The sequence below is a fragment of the Bubalus bubalis genome, chromosome 2 (genome assembly GCF_019923935.1).
Source record: "Bubalus bubalis isolate 160015118507 breed Murrah chromosome 2, NDDB_SH_1, whole genome shotgun sequence".
Classification (NCBI taxonomy): Eukaryota; Metazoa; Chordata; class Mammalia; order Artiodactyla; family Bovidae; genus Bubalus; species Bubalus bubalis.
This window is the reverse complement of record NC_059158.1, coordinates 73,873,907-73,888,378: the sequence shown is the minus strand read 5'-3', so window position 1 is coordinate 73,888,378 and position 14,472 is coordinate 73,873,907. Positions and strand designations below refer to the sequence as shown.

General features: G+C 34.4%; 1 protein-coding gene across 2 annotated transcripts in view; it reads right to left on the bottom strand.

Annotated features, from left to right (window-relative positions):
* Positions 1–14,472, bottom strand: part of ATF2 (activating transcription factor 2) — an 84,546-nt gene that overhangs the window by 46,065 nt on the left and 24,009 nt on the right. For both annotated transcript variants that reach the window (XM_025274550.3, XM_025274545.3), the window contains exons 3-4: positions 13,162–13,236; positions 11,604–11,673 (exon numbers count right to left, since the gene is read on the bottom strand). In XM_025274550.3, the coding sequence (XP_025130335.1) occupies positions 11,604–11,673; positions 13,162–13,193 (102 nt within the window). In that variant the 5' untranslated portion in view covers positions 13,194–13,236. The remainder of the gene's footprint in view (positions 1–11,603; positions 11,674–13,161; positions 13,237–14,472) is intronic.

Below are 14,472 nucleotides of genomic sequence, written 5' to 3'. Positions count from 1 at the left end.
ATTCCTGGACAAATTAAGAAGTAAATCAGGTGCTTTATGTTACCACATAAAAAAAGAACGCCTTGATTATAATCCAGCAAAGAAATAGCAGTCAATACAATAAAGCAATTCATTTCAAAATAAAAATTTTAACTTAGAATAAAGTTTTACATTTTTTATCATACTCTTATATAAAAAAATGAAGAAAAATTATTTCTAAAGCTACACTTAACTTTGATAGGTCCTACATGCTAAAGGTGACATTTATGATTACAATATATATAATAAATACATTGTTTAAATATCTCCTGTGTCTGGATATCAACCTTTATGAAGATGCTCCTTATCTTTAGCAACATTTACAACTAAATATAGAGCACTTTTTAATTTCAAAGAAATAATTATAAGATGTCAAATTAAGAGATCTATACTCACTCTCTAGGCTATATCCTTAAAAATCGGATGTTAAAATAATGAACATGGTTTCTCGGAACTACCAGAAATGGATTCCTTACCCTGTGGTCTTACCATTCCCTATTGAACTCAGTACATACATCCTTTCATGCAACTAATGATAGCAGCTTTAGGGTTAACCTTAAAACAATGTAAAAGAAAGAAATATTTCTATCTATTATGCTTTCTTTTCTAAATATTAAAAGTATGACCTGTATCATCCTTAGCCCAGCCCACAAGCCCACTGTAAAAAGTTAATCCCTGTCATTTATATCTGATTTTGCTCTGCACGGTACATGTTTATAGCACCTACTACTACTACTACTAAGCCGCTTCAGTCATGTCTAACTCTGTGCAACCCCAGAGACGGCAGCCCACCAGACTCCCCCGTCCCTGGGATTCTCCAGGCAAGAACACTGGAGTGGGTTGCCATTTCCTTCTCCAATGCATGAAAGTGAAAAGTGAAAGTGAAGTCGCTCAGTTGTGTCCAACTCTTCACGACCCCATGGACTGCAGCCTACCAGGCTCCTCCGCCCATGGGATATTCCAGGCACGAGTACTGGAGTGGGGTGCCATTTCCTTTATTATATTGATGTTTTCATATTTCCTTTCAAGTAGACTGAGCTCCTACTATTTCAGTTTCCCTAAATTTAACATATAGTAAGTAGTCAATAAATACTAACTAAAAGAATGAACTCCTTACAAGTAAAGAACTGAATCTTCAAGCCCCATCTAAAAGAAACAAAAACCACCAAACCACAGACTGTTCCTAAAGGTGAATTAAGCGTTAATTTAATTTGCTTATATTCTTTTCTCATGTAAGTATGCTTTCTACTAAGTCTTTAAGTTACTATACACCAGTGGAAAATTATTAATATCTCCCCTCTTTGGAACCTGTTTGTATTCCCATTGAAGATGAGTATACATATACAAAGAGTAACTCTATCCCTTGACTTACTCATTTACTGAAACAATCATTGAGCAATCATAATCTAGCTCTGCCCTATGCAAGTGCTATTTTCCTACTGCTTTGTCATTATGTATAAGAATCCTTTCCAAATTTGGAAAAATAAGAAATAGTCATCCTTTCGTAGAGTTTCCAATAACGAAGCTTTTGGAGAATGAACATAGCGATAGCACTTATCAGCACTACTTCATTGCTTTTTACATTGCATTACAGTTTTGAATGTCTTACAAGTATCTTAAAGCAAGATTCACTTTATGTTCCAAAGAACCTAACAATGTGGCTTCTCCACTGAAGGCAATCATTAAACATTTGCAAATAAATGCATTTTAGTAGAGGTCTTAGATTTTAAAACAGCAAAGTCAGCATAATTAACAGACAAGCTTACAAAGTTATCTCCTAGGAATTTTATCCCAACGGTATCCTCTGCTTAGTTACTGGTTTGAACACAAATATTCAAATCAAACAGCAACTACATATACAATAAATAACATTATGTTTTGTACAAAATATGTGAAAATACCAACAAGATTGATTCTAAGTGAAAAGTAGCAGGTAAAAGGACCATAAAATACATTTAAGATCATATGAATAGTAAAAGGAGAAATGCCAGGAATATGAATTCACAAAGTTTCAAAGAGAACACAGAGATCAAGTTTATCTAAATGCTATTTATAAAGGAATTATTAATCATATAATATTTCTATACATGGGTAAAATACATTGAAATTGATACTTGATACAAGTGAGTATCAAGTATGGATCTATATCATGATATAGATATTATCTATATCTATAACCTTGCCTATCATCTGAGAAGACTTATTTACCTCTAATGAGAAACTTAAAACAGTGTCAAAAGACAGTCACCAGGAAAAGATATATATATATGTAAAATGCATTATTTTTTCAACAAATACAAAACAGCTACTACAAGCTAAAATAATTTTGCAAGAATCTATTTGAACTGCTTTTCCAGACAAATTAAAAGGTTTATTCTAAAAATAAGTTTTGTAGAAAAATAATGATACTGCGGCTGCTGCTACTGCTGCTGCTGCTAAGTCACTTCAGTCGTGTCTGACTCTGTGCAACCCCATAGACGGCAGCCCACCAGGCTCCCCCGTCCCTGGGATTCTCCAGGCAAGAACACTGGAGTGGGACTGCTAGTAATAATATATTGCATTCATACAATTTCTTTCTTCCAGGCAATTGAGAGCACTACTCCAATGAAAATGTTATACATGTGCAGTGTTTTGTCAAATAAGAAAGACTTTGAACATACAGCTAAATAAACAATGGGAAAGGCAGTCAAGAAAGTTAGAATAGACCAACAATGTCTCTTACAGGGTTAAAAAGTAAGGGTAACCTGACAAATATAAGAGGGGGTGAAATAGTTGCTTCCATAAAAAATTAATTTAAGCTCAGGTATTGGAGAAATTTGTGTTTCCAAAGTGTGAACACTCTTATCAGAATTAACTTAAGAAATCAGTCATTCTGCATTTAATACATGCATTTATATCCATGATATAGATGATTATTCCTAATTTAAAACATTAAATAGGTATTAAATTATAAGGTCATTAGGCCAATAGCCCATTTTACTACTTCTTTCATGAATTTAAGTACTCTAATTTAACAGCAGGGAGTTACTGATCAAACACACACAGATACACACACTCTCCCATACTTTCATTGAAACTTCAGATTAAATAAAATGAAATCTTTATCTCCTTTAAAAAAATAGTTATAATGTATTAACATTTCACCAAAGAAAAAATTTTCAATGACAGCATCACCAAAAGCAAAGCTATTATCAATAAAATGTAAAAATTTCAATGTTAAAAGACTCTTTCACTAAATTATCTTAACTTCGTCTCTTTTACCAAATTCAATGGAACATCATGTTAAAATAAATGAAATTATCAAAAGTCTATCTATGAAATACCTAACATTGACTGGGACATAAAATAATTTACTAGAAAGAGCCAACAGTTAAAAATTTTGCACTGATTTCTATAGGTCTCTCTGAAATAACATTATCAAAAAAATACTTAAAATTTTAAAAATCTATTTGAAAATTTAAGTTCATTAAGTGTTTTAAAGCTAAAATTCAAATTTGAAAGAACGTTGTTAATTAGTGACAAAAAATAATTTGTACTACCACCATCAGATTGGTGCTTCTAAAATCAATGCTTAATAGAATTTTTGATTTCCTAGGAAATTACTATTTGAAACTAGAGAGAGACCATAACCGTTCCTAGTCCAAGCAAGATTTAACAAATGGATGATGCTGACCTTGGCCCAGTTATCATTTGGCCAGTAACAGTTATAAAGTATTACTATAATATAGATTAGACTATTTTAAGTATCTCAGAGAACAAATATATGCCAAAAAAGTTATTAATACCTAGGAATGAAGTGTTCATGATGAGAACAATACTTAAAGTTTTTAGTGAAACTAAAAAATTGTTTTTGCTTTTAAAAACAATATGAAACAATGTATGAGGAGCCTTAAAAATGCGTATACATTTTGATCTGATAATTTGGTTTCTAAAAATGTATTTTGAGGAATTAGGGAGATGTACATAAGGGGCTATAGAGAATATTCATCACAATGTTGTGATTTTTTTAGGCCATAATAATTAATTTTTAGGCCATAAAAGAGGAATAGGCAAATAGATTTTGGGACATATTCTGGCAACAGAACACTATATAGGAACTCAAACTCATGTTTTCAATTAACACACAATATATCATACTATATAATGTATAATATACTATGTAATATAGTACAGTGCTAAACTGTATAATGTATAGGATAATACTATATAATGTCATCTGCATACAAATAGAATACAAATTAATACATGCGGTATGATCCCAATTTTGTTTGAAAAATAAAAGGGGGGAAGGACTTAGGAAATGTACAAAATGTTAACAGACATCCTCTCTAGATTTTACTTTGTCAGCATTCTCAGTGATACTTTTGTAATTAAGAAAAAAGAAAAACTTTTAATGTTCACTGAAAAAGATACATATTCAAAGACCCCTATTGAAATATACCTTGAAGGCTTTGCAATATTTTGCTATAAACATAACACAAAAGTAGGCTTGGGTGCATACTTATCTCCAGTGTTCACAGGTTCTGTGACTGAGAGGCATTCAATAATGTATATTTGATTGTGCATGTGTAAAATGAGGCCAGTAGCACCAATTTCATAGGGCTGGTGCAGGATTAAATAACATAACCCACATAAGCTTAGTAGCACAGTGACTAAGTTGAAAAATGTTAGTATCATTATAATTGCTTTTATTACTACAACAACGATTATATGGAACTTTAATTCCTCCAATCTTTTTTGAAACAAGGTGGAGCACAAATTTAGACATGGTATGCTACACACTTGATAAATATTTGAAAGCTCTATTCTATGGTTCACAAGCAACTTCTGAGTTTCTCAGGTAGACCTTTTTCATTACTGTTTTGAATAAACTTTTTATTTTGGAAAACTTTTAAATTTACAGAAAAGTTGCAAAAATTGTACACAGAGTTCCTATACACTCCTTACTCAGTTTGTTTCCCCTAATGTTCTCATATTATTGTGGCACATTTATCAAAACTAAGAAACCAACACTAATATATTACTATTAACTAAACTCACAACTGGTAGTTTTAGTATTGCCCAACTTAACCAGACTCTGGGCTCCAAATGACTTTTTGTTATGTTCCCAAATTCAAAATCATCTCTGAAAATTATGTCAAGGACTGCCAGCTGTCCCTTAATATCTACTACTCTTTTTCCTTCAAATTAAGAATTTCTAAATTTTAGGTGAGCACTTGGCTGCCCAGAACAAAGACCACATTTTCTAGCTTTCTCTGCAGTTAGGTGGCCATATTCTTTTGGGATCAAAAGAATGAGTGAAAATCATTTGCATTACTTCCAGTTAATGTTCCTAAAATGATGCGTGTATACATGCTCTTCTCTGCTTCCTCTTCTCCCTCCCTTACTGCTGGAATGTGGACTTCATGTCAGGAGCTGAAAAGCCATTTTGGACCTAAAAATGGAAGTAGCATGATGAGGATTACATAATCAGCCAACCTGGGACTCCTACTTCCTGGTTATTACATTAAAAAACAAGCCGATCAGTCTGTTGTTAAGGTTGATTCTTGGTCTCAGCCTGCATCCTAAGTAATACAAATCTCTTAATAACAATATGCCATAGCCTCGAAAGATGACATCTTTTGTGCAATGGAATATACAGAAATGTAGTCCATTCTGAAGGAGATCAGCCCTGGGATTTCTTTCGAAGGAATGATGCTAAAGCTGAAACTCCAGTACTTCGGCCACCTCATGCGAAGAGTTGACTCATTGGTAAAGACTCTGATGCTGGGAGGGATTGGGGGCAGGAGGAGAAGGGGACGACAGAGGATGAGATGGCTGGATGGCATCACTGACTCAATGGACGTGAGTCTCAGTGAACTCCGGAAGTTGGTGATGGACAGGGAGGCCTGGCATGCTGCGATTCATGGGGTCGCAAAGAGTCGGACACGACTGAGCGACTGATCTGATCTGATCTGATGGTGACCATATCGAAGAAACATGTTTGTAAGTCTAAGTTTTGATATGGTTCCTTTTCTCTATTCAAACCTTCTACACCTCTTCCCGACTTTTCATTCTCAGGTACTATGGATAAATTGTCCATGGTCCTATGTAAGGCCAGTCCTTCCACTTGAATACTGGATCCCATCCTCTCTTAAGGACCCTCTTATTTCTGCAACAGTTCCTCTCTCTGCAGTGTAAAGTATGCTGTGATAGTTGCAACTTAAAATTCAAAACAAAAAAGCTCCATCTTTAATCCTCCTCCAGCAGTATTTCACTGTTCCCTTTAAGCTATTACAAAAGGTATCTTATAAAGTCTCCACTTCTGATTCTCCACATTTACTCTTCAGGCTGACTCCAATCTCATTGTCGTCACTGCTCTTTCACTGAAACTACTCTTATCAGGGTGTCTTAACAGTCCCCATATTCCTAAATTCAATAGTAAATACTGAATTATCCTATCAACTATATGACTACACTGTTTCTCCACATTTTGAAACTTTTTCTACTTGACTTCTAGAACACAGTTTTCTTCATTGTCTGCTGCTTCTCTGCCTCCTCTGTGTCCTTACCCTCTTTCTGACTGCTAAACACTGGAGTGCCTTAAAGCTTAGTTCTCATCCTTCCTCTCTATACTACTTAAATACAGAAGTAAAGCTGAAGAAATATGGGGATTATGGGTTATCAAAATGTATTCCTAACTCTACCAATGGAAAAATAATTATTACCAGACATCAAGGGAGGAGGAAAGGAGAAGAAAAATGAGTGTTACCTCCTTTCATAATATGGAGTCTAAAAAACTATTCTAACAATATTTTTTCATATTTTCTAAAAATATTAAGTATTTTAAGCAATCTCTGATACACACATGTTCTTATATTCAGCCATAGGTTGCTTTTTCTTCTGTTCAATTCAAGTAAATTAAAAAAAAATAGTGTAATAAACACCCTTGGTACACTTCACTCAGCTTTAGCAATTATCATCCTATGATCCATCTCATTTCATCGCTACTCACAATTCACCCAATGCATTTTTTTTTTTTTTTGAGACCAATCCCAAGAATTACTTTACCTAGAAATATTGCAGTGGCACATTGTAAAACATGGCCACAAATTCCTTTTGGTATGATATATACCCTCCTTACTTTGCCATGTGGTTAACGTTGGTTCTCCCATCCAGAGGATGGTACCTATTTCTCCACCCCTTGAGTCTGAGCTGGTCTGGTGACTTGCATGGTCAACAGAATGCTACAGAACTGATGCCCTGTCACTTCCAAACTAAAGCTTCAAGGAGCTTTGTAGTTTTCAGCTTCTATTCCCATGGAAAACTGCTGTCCAACGATTCCCAGGTAACAAAATATATTGAACATATATTTAATAACCTTGGCATATGTCTTTTCATAGTTTTGACATAACATTTGTGGGACAGAATCCCAGAAGTGGGATTGCTGGATCAAACCGTAAATGCATTTGCCATCTTGCACTTTTACCCACAATGAAGGAGAGTGCAGAAGGAGTATTTTTAATATGACTGAAGTAAAATGGCTGCTGCTTTGCCAAAAATATAAACATTCTGATGGTAGAAAATGTCAAAATAATAATAGATTGATTTATAGACAACATCATTAGATGGAAATGCTGCTGATATATGTACTGAGGAAGAACAGTTGGGTGATTTTTAGGCCTGATAAAGCACTGGAACACCCTTGCTATCTGCAGAAGACTCTACAAAGGCTCTCCTTCCTATTCTTCGTGGCCTGAGGGGTAGTCTACCTCTCAGTCTCTTGACTATTTGTGCCACAGATTGGGCATGTACAAGGCAGTCTGCTATGAGAACTCAAATAATGAATGTCAAAAAGTTCCCAGACTTCCTGGATCTGGTATTGAGGTGAATAAGCTCTGGCTTTACCCCTGGGATGTGTTGTGTAATGTTCCATTTGCCTCATCTCATCAGCTAAGGAAGCATTAATAGTGTCTATAAACAGTATGGATGTGCTTGAACAGACTGTGTAATTTTCCTCAGCAATTTTAAAATATTTTCTGTACCTGAAAACTATCTCATTTTCATTTACCTTAATTCCCCTAATTTTACTGAATTCATTCTCTCACTGGTTCTATCTCCCAGTTTTGGGGTTGAGGAACCAAAAACCAGGAAACTTAGATGTTACTAATTCGATCTTGGGTTCTCATCCTCTCTGATCTTTTGTTGGCATTTAATCTTCATTTGGTTAAATGCCAAATGAGAGCTAAGCTTCATTTAACCTTATTTCTTAAGTAAATTTAAATACAATGCTTTTTATTAAAAGTGGCATATATATTACTAAAGAGTCAATCACAAGATGATAATTCCAACTGTTTTAAGCAGAAAAGAATAAGACAAAAAATCAGGGACTTGTCTGAGACTGACTTTTCAAGAATGATTCCCAGAACAACACAGCAAAATTGGTCATGGTCCAAAGGCTGGCTTGAGAATTACACTCTCTCTGTACAGTCCATTTCAGCAAAATGGACTTTAAGTCCATTAAAAAAAAGAGTGGTGGACTTTTTAAGTGGCGGACTCTTTAAGTCCACCTTTCTATTTAACTTAGTCCCAAATCCAAGGAGTAAATGTAATTTACCATTATAAGTAAATCATATCCAAAATTTTAGTGGAAAAGGATTTTGGAAATTGCTTTCCTGAATTTATAGAAAAATGTATACAAAATTTATCTCCTAAATATATGTCAAATCACTCTATTTCTCTATATGTACATTATTAACACCTAGTCAAAGCCACCATTATCTCTCAGCTGACTGCTGCCAGTCTACTTTCCCAGCTTCCACTATTAGCTCAGCAATGGCTTTTCATTCCTCTGTGAATAAAACCCAAACACCTTATACCACAGTCAACAAAAAAGCTTTACAGGTTATGGGCTCTTTTTATTCCCCTACCTTTCTGACCTCATCTCCTACCCTTATCCTAGTTAATCACTATATGTTCCAGTTACAGCAGTCATCTTTCTGTTCTTAAACACACCAAATCCATTTCTTCCCTCGTGGCCTTAAACTTGCTGTTCTTTCACTCTGAAAAGTTCTTCCCCAAGATATGTGTAGGGTTTGCTTCCACATCTTTATTCAAGTGTCACCTTATTACAGAGGCATTCACTGACCAACCCATTTAAAATATCACCAACTCTGGTAACTTCTACCTTTATCCTGTGAAAGTGAAAGCGTTAGTCGCTCAGTTGTGTCTGATTCTTTGCGACCCCAAGACCAGGCTCCTCTGTCCATAGAATTCTCCAGGCAAGAATACTGGAGAGGGTAGCTATTTCCTTCTTCAGGGGATCTTCCTAACCCAGGGATTGAATCTGGGTCTCCTGCATTGCAGGCGAATTCTTTACTGTCTGAGCCACTAGGGAAGCCCCACTTTTATCCTGCTCAACATCACTGGACATCATGTAAACTAAAATCTTTAGATACCACTACACCCTCACCAGAGGGACTACAATTAAAAGACTATCTGAAACAATCCTGAAAAAGGAGAACTAAATCGGAGAACCTACCCTAAGTGACTGGAAGGCTCACTATGTAGCTAGAGTAATCAAGACATATGGTACTGGCATAAAAATTGACAGATTGATGAAAAAACAGAATAGAAGCTCAGAAACAGATCCATGCTTTACAAATCATTTGGTTTTCAAGAAAAGGGATGAAGCAATTTAACGGAGAAAGAAAAAAAATCTTTCAACAAGTGACACTAGAATCTTTGAAAAGCCATAAGGGAAAAAAAAAAGTGAGCTTCAACTCCTACCTCATACTTATGCACAAATATTAATTCAAAAAGCAAGAGTCCTAAATGAAAAGCCAAACTTTCCGAGGAACATGAAGCAGGGTATTTTTGTGCCTTAAAGGTAAGCAACAGTTTCTTAGATAAGTCACAGAAAGCAACAACCAAAGAGAAAAAATTAACACATCAGACTTCATTAAAATTAGAAACATCTGTCCATCTTTTGATGGACAGATTATTTTCATATTATGAAAATCAAGTTGGAAACCAGAGACATAAAGAAAAAACCAAAGATGGACTGGTATCCAGAATATTTAAAGAACTCATACAACTCAATAATTAAAAGACAACCCAATTTTAAAAAACAAGCAGATTTGAAAATATTTCACAAAAAATAAGGTATAAAAATGGTCAATACGCAAATGAAAAAGTGCTCATCTTTTCATCAATGAAATGCAAATTAACACACAATACATCAGTATACACCCAATGAAAATGACTAAAATTAAAAGAACCACAGCAAATATTGGCAAGGGTATTATACAACAGGACTGCTCACAGACCGCTAGTGGAAGTAGTGAGTGGTTCCTGCCTTTTAGAAGCAGGTTGACAGTTTCCTATTATATGTAACATATGATCCCACCATTACCCTTCTAGGTAGTCACCCAAGAGAAAAGAAAGAACGTGTTCATACAAAGGCTGGTACTTAAACATTCACAATATCTTTATTTCTAACAACTAAAAATTGGAAATAAGCCAAAAGTCCATAAACAAGTTAATAAATAACTGCTTGTGAATTACAGAAATATTATTCCTCAATGAAAAGGAATTAACTATGGATCACAAAGGGAGAAACTGCAAATTATGTGGAATGAAAGAATCCAGTCAAAAGTACACACTGTATGATTTCACTTACATAAAATTCTAGAAAATAAAAACTAACTTATAGTGACAGAAAGCAGAACAGACGCTGACAGGGTTGGGAGGGGTGAGAGGGAGGCAATACAAGCACAGGAAACTTCGGGAGATGACGAATACGTTCACTATCTGAATTGTGATGGTTTTATGGGTACATACATATGTTAAAATGTATCAAACTGTACACTTACAAGTAATATGCAGTTTACTGTATATAAATTATATCTCAACTTAAAGTATCAACTAAAGAAAACAATGAGAACCAGAGAAACATTTTAATATTTATGATTTATAGTTTATATATTTAAGTACTCTATAATTTTACTACACATTAAATTTATTTTTTCATTCCTCAGTGTCTATAGTTATTTTAAGATTATTATAACAATATTAGATTATTTAATGGCCTATTAAAAACCACGGAAATATCTTCTGAAACACTAAAATATTATTTTCTGAAAATGCTTCCACACAAGCCTAAAGATTTTAGACTTAATAACATTAGTATATTAGTGATATGCTGTACATTAGTGATTCGCTCAGAGGTAAAAATTAGTTAATTTCACAAGAGTTCAGCAAATAAAACAATTTTCATATAAGATAATGTATCTGATTTCCAACTGGGCAGTTTACAATGATTTTCAACCAATAACAGTCAAATGAAAATACTTTTAAACTTTGTGTTTTCTCCAGGTTTTCCATCTTTCCCTTACAAGACTTAACTTTTTTTTTCCATATTAGATTGTCTTCTTTAAAATCCAGATATGCTGCTGAGGAAAAGGAATTTTTTTCTCCAAATTTTTCTGGGTTTTCATTCTAACTCCAAAATTGTACAAAATATCATAAAGGAATCCCCTTAATGACAACATTCACTGTCATAAGTGTTTAATAAATGTGAACATACCAAATAAGTTATGTATTACCTGGCCACATCCAGGGGCAGTACATAGAAATGGTTTGTCATCACTCATATTCCACAGGTCCTTGTACTGCCTATAATAAAACATTCAGAGATAGTGAAACGTTTTACAGTACAGATGTTTAAATAAAGAACTTAAAATGTAGTATTACTTGATTTTCATTAAGCTTTTTACCTTTTCTATCTGAATGTGAAATAAAACAGTTTTACCGACATTTTAACCCCATCTTCCATTTTCTTACTATGAATAAAGACATGCAACATGCAGATTTTACATTATAGAAAAAACTGTTAATAACTCTGATCTATTAGGTTAAACCTTTCCTGTTCAGTAGCATAAGTGTGGAAAGAATGAAATAATTAGAAGATCACTACTTTAAATACCAATGAAATAATGGACAAGCAACTCTCATCAATATCTAATAAAACTATCAGGAGCAAAGGTGTGGGAGCTTCATAATGGCTGCGTCAGGTTGACAGCATCTGAACTCATGGGTCAGTGTTAAGCTAACATCACCAAAAGTGGGACAAATATTTTGAGTCCCCTGATGAGACAACAGAAAGCACATTAAGTATTCCTGGTGGCGGGCGGGGGGTGCGGCTGTATCCAAACCTGAAATCGAATCAAGCTTTTCTAGATTCTACTACAGGAAATAAAGGAGATAGACAAAAAGGTCAAACACCACTGCTAAGATACAATTAGCGAAATTCTACAGCACAAAAGACCTGGTCTCCTCAAAAATAAATGTCATGGGGAACAAAAGAAAAGAGAAAGTAGAGGGGAATTGCTTTAGGTTAAAAGAGGTTGAATAAACCATATTAAACAGAATACAACATGGGGACTTTCCTGGATCCTGATTTAAACCAAAAACTACAAAAAAAGACATTTTCAAGTCAATATTATTTTCCCACTTTTTGATTTAGGCTTGAAAGTTCCCAATTAGTCCTTCCATTAACTTGCAGGCTTTTGTTTTTGCTTTCTTCCTACAAATTACATGTAACACCTATATTTGAATGAACTAACAATTCTGTAAAATTATTCCTTTTCAACACTAGTTTGTTAGCCTTTCAGAAATATGTAACCTTCAAAAACCTTTCAGAAAAACCCCTTCACAAACAGAGATGACAATCGCTATTATAGTCCGATTTGGGAAGTGCTAGAATATTTCTTTTGGGAGGCAGGACTTCTCAAAGACAATATGTTCAAGGGAAATGACCAGAACAGCACCTAGAATGCAGCATATATGCCACATCCATTTTCTATCTGAACCCTTTTTCACCTCATGGGACTAGTATTATTTGGAACTCATTTAAGGAGAAATCAAAACCCTAAAATATATATATTTATCTCTGTTATAGTTAAGTGTACTTTGATGCTCTATTTAATAATTTAAAAATACAATAGGACTATCAGCTAAACTACATACTATATAAATAAGTATTCCTTATTTATATATTAAAAAAACATGATCTAGAAATTACCTATGAAAATACTTATAATCTACAATATGAAAAATAAAATTTGAAAAATAGCCCCAAATACCAAATTACTGCATACACACCTGGCAGAATTCACATGTAACTTGAATTTCATAAGCTGAACAACTTATCACGTCCTCTTTTTCATGGCAAGGATACTGAAAAACAAAGTGGTTTCACACTATTAAGTATTTAGTTTTGAAACACTTATTAAAAAACTCAGATAATTACACTCTCTGTAACTACTGTCATCCAAAAACCCACTCACTATTAAGAATCTTTATAATAGAGCTCTGCTCCTAAAATAAAACACCCATATAAATGCAAAATATATCCAACTCTACCATAAGGTAAAAGAGAAACATTTAGCTTAGCCTTTAAGGTTGTGGTTGAAGGGCAATAATTAAAAGAGTGAAAATCCTGACTTTTGAAGTCTGGCAAAAAGACGAGACCTCGTATTTCAAAATACCTATTCAGAAAGCTTTAAATTTTTTCAAATGCAGTCAGTGTGGTCTGGTTCTCAGCCTAATTCATCAAAGTCTATTTGTGCCACAATGTAGTTGAAGGAACTCCCTCTTCCCTATTTCATAGCTTACTTATCTGATATTAGCTTAGCTTAAGTATGAGTACAACACTTAAACTACTTAGGTGAGTGTCTCATTTTTTAAAAAAATATAAATTTATTTATTTTAATTGGAGGCTAATTACTTTACAATATTGTATTGGTTTTGTGCCATACATCAACATGAATCCGCCATGGGTGTACACATGTTCCCCATCCTGAACTCCCCTCCTACTTCCCTCCCCTAAGTGTCTCATTTTTAAACCCAGCTAATACTCAATTACATTCACTGAAACCCCATCTAGTGGCGAACAGAGTTAACTATATGCTTATCCATAAAAGCCAATGGTACATAAGAGAAAAAAATTTGTTTTTACATAATTTTGCTTATAAAAGTAGTGAAGAATGTCCTGCTCAACAGAATTGGGTAATTCCTGTGGAGAAATGTGCAAATAGCTACAGTTCTGAGTCCCGGAATCAGAGATGATATAAGAGATAGGAAGAAGAAAATTCTCCTGAGAGAGAGAACGTTTTAGTTCCTCAGTCATCTTGACTCATTACAGCCCCATGGACTGTTGCCTGCCAGGCTTCTCTGTCTCTGGGATTCTCCAGGGAAGAATACTGTAGTGGGTTGCCACTTCCTACTCCAGGGAATCTTCCCCAACCAGGGACTGAACCTGTGCCTCTTGTGTCCCCTGCACTGGCAGGTAGATTCTTTAACCACTAGTGCCTCCTGGGAAGCCCCCATTAAATACTAAGGAATGAATAAACTGCTATACGATATGAACCAGATCAATTTAGATTATGTTACCTATCTCAATAAACTCCTAAA